At 42.7% G+C, this 6633-nt stretch overlaps 1 protein-coding gene across 6 annotated transcripts in view; it reads right to left on the reverse strand.

Moving 5' to 3' along the window:
* mgab (MAX dimerization protein MGA b) overlaps positions 1 to 6353 on the reverse strand; it is a 33795-nt gene extending 27442 nt beyond the window's left edge. For all 6 annotated transcript variants that reach the window (XM_088325326.1, XM_088325328.1, XM_088325327.1 and 3 more), the window contains exons 1-2: positions 6163 to 6353; positions 2757 to 3756 (exon numbers count right to left, since the gene is read on the reverse strand). In XM_088325326.1, the coding sequence (XP_088181452.1) occupies positions 2757 to 3739 (983 nt within the window). In that variant the 5' untranslated portion in view covers positions 3740 to 3756; positions 6163 to 6353. The remainder of the gene's footprint in view (positions 1 to 2756; positions 3757 to 6162) is intronic.
* Between the last annotated feature and the right edge of the window lie 280 nt (positions 6354 to 6633).

Consider the following 6633-nt stretch of genomic DNA (forward strand, 5'->3'; position numbering starts at 1 on the left):
CTAGTATTATATATCATAGAATCAAGATCATTTCAGGGGCCGAAGAAAATATTCCTGCAGGCTGGATTTGGCCTGCTGGCCTTGACTTTGACTTCTGGGCTCTAATGAATAACTTGCAATATGTGTGTGTGGCAGGGCAACACGGCAGATAAGTAAGTAGCGCGTTTGTGGCACAGTTCTGAGATCATGGGTACAAATCTGTGCGGAGTTTGCATGTTCTCCCCGTGCTTACGTGGGTTCCCTCCGGGGGCTTCATTTTTTTCCACCACATTCCAAAAACGTGAATTTCAGGTTAATTGGCCGGTCCAAATAGTCCCTAGGAGTGAATGATCAACTGAATGCCTGTCTGTCCCTGTGTGCCCTGCGAATGGCTGGCTACCAGTTCAGGGTGTCCCCTGCCAACTGCCCGAGGATAGTTAGGATGGGCTCCGGCATCCCCACCACCCTACTGAGGATAAGCGGTGAGGATAATGGATGGATATGTATGTGGCCTCACACAGAAAATCATAGTAATCAGCACAGCCCAGAAAATCATCGTCTGCTCTCTGCCCAGTCTGGAACACATTGTTGATTCACAATAATGCAGCAGAGCCAATCACATTAATGCGATCTTCTCTCACCCTGGCAACCTCTTTTTGACCTGTTGCCCTCTTGCAGACCCTACAGGTTCCTTACAGGACTAACGCACAGGGCCATTACCACCCAAAACAAGTGCACAAAAAATAGATTTTGTCAACATGTATATTCACTCATTCATTATTTACACCGCTTATCCTCAATAAGGTTGCTGGAGCCCATCCCAGCCATCTACGGGCAGTGGACACTCTGAACAGGTTGACGGCCAGTCACAGCGCAAAAAATTGTTTTCAGATTTTACTTATTTATTTTTGAACACTGTTGCTGCTAATGTCATTGCACTATTTTCACTTGCAACTTAAGGCAGTCTACAAGCACTACAGTGTAAATGTTGCCCTTCCCAATATTTTATTCTTAAGTCTTTTATTACATGTTTATCCTGGAATGTCGTGCACAGTTGTTATCAATGACAATAAAGACTGTTCTCATTATTTTTCTCATTCGATCTAATGGATTACTACCAATAGTTTAGCACCACCAGTAAGAGAAAAATGCTCAGGGGGACTGTGCATAATTGCACATGAGCAGTGAGAATTGAATACTACACTCCAGCTCAATTTACAAGCAGATGTATTTAATGCTCTAATTTAGTCATTAAAAAGCAAACTATCTAAATGTATGGCTTGTGCTACAATGTAAGTGGTTATAACTCTCCAAAGGTTAATCAACATTCTATTACAGTACATTAACAGTAAAATTCACTCCCTAGACGATGGTAAATTTTTACACAGATTACTTGGGTTTTTTATATTTATAACAAATTCTGCGCTATGTAACAATATAAAACAACTTTTTTATGAAAGTCTGAAGACAGTTTAGTTCCTGACTGACTTAATTTACAAGAGAACCGTAAACCGAAAAACACCACGTTGGAGTAACTTATGACAGCTACATGATGGATGGAAATTGTGAAATCCAGATGAATACCACATATTCCAGAACTCAAGCAGTTTTTTAATGTTCCATATGGAATCGTCAAAATGCATCTAAACCTGCAGAAAAGACTATGCTAGTTTTCTCTGTAGAATAGAACAATTCTAAACTTACTCAAATGATGACAGCGAGTTTTGTCTGCAGGTAGATAAGGCCAGTGCTATATCTCCAGATTTCGACGTAGCTTTAAGTGCAGAGCTTTTAATGCTGACGCAAAATTTTAGCGTTGAAGACGATAGTGCAGATGAAGAAATTGCTAAAGGGCGAGACAGAGCTGGCCTTTGTTGTAAAAGACAACACATTAAGCTTTTAATGCAAAAAAGAAAAAAACTGTTGTATAAATTTCAGCATAGGAGATGAGGCAAATTTTCTACACTCGACAACTGTGCTTTTTACTGGAGAAGAGGATAACGCTAAATTATGAGATGTAGCTAGCATCCGTCATAGAAGACAACCACGCTAGTTTTTGGCATGAAAAATGACGCACTTTTGAAGGTATTATTAAGGCACAAGTAGCAAATTTTTCACCAGGCCTAATATGCAAAATACAATAAGAAAAATGCTACAAACGAAGCTTTAACGTTAAAAGACACCAATTAGTCCAACAAACAAAGAAATAAGGCTGCTAAATAGAAACTGCCGCAAAAAGCTAATTAAATAAGGATCTAAGTTTACAACGCAAAACCATACAGTGCTGTTATCCATGGTTATCAGGAGCAGGAGATTCCTCCTGATCTGACTCAGATACAGCACCTTCATCATCTGGTTGCTGTAGTTTTTCAATATAACGCGTCATCCCACTCTTCAGAAATGAGACGAACCTTGGCATTGATGCGCAGCGGCGTGTGACAATACTAATACGCCATCTTAAATCCCAGGGGATAATACGAACACCAGATCTTAAATCACTGAGGAAAGAAAATGTCCCCAAATTGTACAATTCATTAATTTTGGCTTATTTTAGTTATTGTATAAAGATTTGGGAAAGTACATGAAATAATAACATAAAAACGCTTATTTGATGACAGAAGAACACTATTAGGATTGTGCATAACGCTGGGTTTAACAAACATTAAAAAAAAAAATCTAACATGTTAAAATTTGAAGGGAGAGTCAAATTTCAGTTCCTATTATTATTTGCTTAAAAAACCTTGTGTCCCCCCAAAAAGATTGCACTCGAGTATTACCTTCGGTCCGAAGATGTGCTCTCTGGTAGGTCCACAGCTTTGCTCTCAGATGGGTCCTGCATCTCCCCTGTTGGGGTACTCGCCCCAAATCCCTTAACAAATTTGACAGCATTTTGGTAGGTGTATACAGCCATGAATTCCGTCTGCGGGAAGGTGAAAGTCATGGTGTCTGGTCCAATGACGAAAGGTTGCGTGGTGCGGTCCAGCAGAGGGATGATATGGAGCTTGGGAATGTAGCGATGCATAGAGGTGAGGCATATGTGACCCTCCTGGTTTTGCGGGTTGTCGGTCACTATAACCTTATAGAATGACACAACGTTGCCATTGAGGTCCAACCCAGAGCATGGTGAGTAAAAGTGGGAATAGGCCTGCAGAGGAACCAGGGTTTGGTACTCTGCTGGGCCGGCCACTTCCCACTTGGGTGGGTTCCAGCGGTACTTGAACTTGCCTGATGGTGCAATGGAGAGCATCAAGCTGTAGTATTGGTCCGGGTCCAGCCCGGCCAAGCGGTATCGGCAGTAAGGGACCATGCGACACCCACTTTTTGTGATAATCATCTCAGTGCCAGTGTTATGAAACTGCTTCCACATCTGATCATTCTCCAGGGTAACACGAACACCTTTGCAGATCAGCCTTTTAGGATACTCAACGTTTACGTCTGGGCAACCGAAACCCACAGCCTCTGAGTTTGTGATGCTAGCGGTGTATGCAGCGGAGTCCGAAGCCGAAGCGATGTGCCAGTGCAGTGGACTTGTTCCTGAGATTGTGGGCGAGGCCACGGCGGGCTTGGCAGGGCTAGCTTCGGCAGGGGACTGGAGGGCCATCGCAGTGTTTGTGCTGGCCATAGAAGTGGCCGTGGTGGGAGAAGGGGGCGTGGAGGAAGGCACAGCTGTGACAGAACCCGTTGTAGGGATGTTAGCCATTTCTCCAGCCTCGACGTCTGGATCCTCCATGGATGCGGGATCGGGGTTTGTAGAAGGCATCACGGCTAGATTTCCCCCTATATGAAAATAAATTGGAGCATATTTAATCAGGTGGAGAGAATCAAACATGTTGAATGTCCCTGATTGACAGCATCCTTTTAGAACCCCCCTATCGGCCAACTTTTACATGAGCACAGCACATAGTGGTATGATAAATATGGATTATGTATTTGATATCAGCGCGGCGTTAAAATTGTCGTGATAGGTGGAATATGTGTCTATTTTCCTCCTGGCTGTCCACTGAAAATTCAATCAAAGTTGTCAAGGTAAAAAACAATCAGAGCCTGATCCGTTATTACCTGAGCCAGGTAAATTTGTGATGTCATCCAAATGTGAAAGCTGTGACAAAATGGTCGCTCCCCGAGATTGTTAAATAAGTAGATTTTTCTCTTCAATTCATGTCGTTGCGGTGTTTGAGGTACCTTATAAAAAAAATAATAATAATACCGTATGAAAATCACTAAGTCACACTGGATTTTCAGACGCACAGCCACCCCCAAAAATTATTTTATCAAATATTTTTCTTATTTGGATTATAAAGGCATATGGAATTAAAATTACTGTAAGAGCTGCCGTATTTTCGGCATATATTATTATGATTTGATCAGTCAAGAAACGTTGCTGTTCAGAACGCAAATATTTGTATGCAACAGGAAGCGAACCCGGATTATGGCGGTGTGAGCGCTGAGACCTAACCACTAGTGATATAGATGACATGAGAAAAGGCATTACATTGTATCTTATTATCACACTATTTTTACTCTTGGTGCCAGAAATGAATGTTGGAGAATGGAAAAAATGAAAGTCGTCCTGAAAAATATAAATAAACGCAAAAAAACAAGAACACAACACGGGAAACATCTCATTGGAGTATAGGATGATGAATCGGACTTTGTGTTTGTATATATCCATACCTGTCAACCTGTACGTTTTTGCCATACAAAGTATGTTTATTACGCATTTTAGGACGTGTACGACGTACAAGAAAATCTGAACGGAAAAACGCAAATCTGTCAATTATGGGTACCATCCAGTAAACACCGACTAGCACGAAACGGCAAATAAATCAAGTCTAACGAGTTCGCCGCGGTACTTCTATCTCGGTATCGGTTTTTTTCCGTTGCAAACGAAGCGAGCGGTTTGATGCAACTGTGCGCATGCGTCTGCCGCCTAGGGATTTCCCATCATGCATCATTCCGGGGGAAAAAAGGTGTAAGAATATTTAGTATTTTGTAAGGGAAAATACGACAGTTTGTACAGGCATGGAGCCGTAGAGGTTGACAGGTATGTATACATTTCAGGGCAACTTTATTTTCTCCATTCTCTAACATTTGTTTCTGGCACTGTGAGCGTGATAGTGGAATAAAATCTGATGCCTTTGCGAATATCGTCTGAATCACGAGCACTCGAGTGATTATGTGTTGGTGCTCTAACCACTGCGACCCGGGTACGATTTCTGTTGCAATGTTCAACGATGTTTATTGGTTGCTCAATCACTGAACAAATAGCCATGTACACTCGTATATTTTGTGGAGTATATGGTGCACTGGGTAATAAGTTTCTGGCCGATTTTAGGTGCACTTTTGGTGCAGCAAATACAGTAACTATACATTAATAACACATGCATTTAAAAGATAAGGCGCAACGGGTTATAAATTGTACTTTCGGAATTCTGACCAATTCAGGCTTTTTAGTTGCAATTTATAGTGCAGAAACTACGGTAAGTATCCATTAAGAGCACATTTAGATAACAACTTTAACTGAATTAGTTAAAATATTCTACCCAAAATGACAACATCGGAGACCGTGAAGTATTCCAAAACCACACCCCTTCAAAACATCAGTGACTAACGACCAATGGTCGCAACAAATGAGTGTTTTTGGTTATTTTAACCAAATTCTTAGTCCTTCGGTCCAAAACCGAACAAAATGGACTTTGACTTTCCCGCGAGGATAAGAACCTTGTCGGCGTGAGAGACCAATGGCAGCTCGGTGTCTCCGCGTGGAGGACATGGCTGACTGGGCAAGGACCCCCCCCCCACCCCTTGCTCATTGAACTCGAAATAAATAAAAATAAAAAAACACGCCCGTCTTTATCGTATTGACTTGTGGGATTAAAATGGTGACTCGTTTCAATTAAAGATCGGTTCAATGAAGGGGAGGAGAGGCAGTCGGCAACGCCATAAAGCTAAACACAAACAGAGGTGTTAATCGCTTTCAAAAGGCACGTCGGCACTTTGCTAAGCAGATCCAATAAAACATTGGAATTTGAGATCGATACGGATCGCTAGATTATTTGATGGTTGATTAAAAAATGAAATTAAAAAAAAATAATAACAAGAGGGAGATCGATCGAGCGAGCGGTCTTAGGCAGGCCGCCACTCACCAAGTTTGGAAAGTTACAGTTTCCACGAACGCCTCACCTCTCGTCTCCGGCTGGCCCGCCTCGTGCTCGGCCTAGGTGGCGGCGAGGTGTTGAGGGGGACGGAAAGGATCCCAAACTGTTGCTCCGTCGAAATAAAGTGGCAAATAATGGAGGCCGAGACGTAGCCACGCCAAAAAATCCAGGCCAGCCCTTGCATCGATCGACAACGCTGCGCGTGCACGGCAACAAGCCAAGAAGCACTGTATCTCCCCCCACCCCCTCCTACTTACCCCATCCCCCGTCTTTCTCTTCCACCAATAGCGCGTGATCCTTTTTTTTCTTCCTTTGAAAATTAACAAAAACAAAACTCGGTGAAGTGGTCCCCGAATTACTTTTTTTTTCGTTGTCGTAGTCGTTATCTACCTGCTCCGACGAAGACGAAGCGCGCACGCAGTGCAAACGTTGTGAAGCGAGGCTGTGACGTCACGCATTGGCGCCACGGTTGTCCGCTAGCCAATGACAGAGCTGC

Source organism: Urocampus carinirostris, chromosome 20, assembly GCF_059441175.1.
Source record: "Urocampus carinirostris isolate Australia breed hairy pipefish chromosome 20, RoL_Ucar_1.0, whole genome shotgun sequence".
In the NCBI taxonomy this organism is placed as follows: domain Eukaryota; kingdom Metazoa; phylum Chordata; class Actinopteri; order Syngnathiformes; family Syngnathidae; genus Urocampus; species Urocampus carinirostris.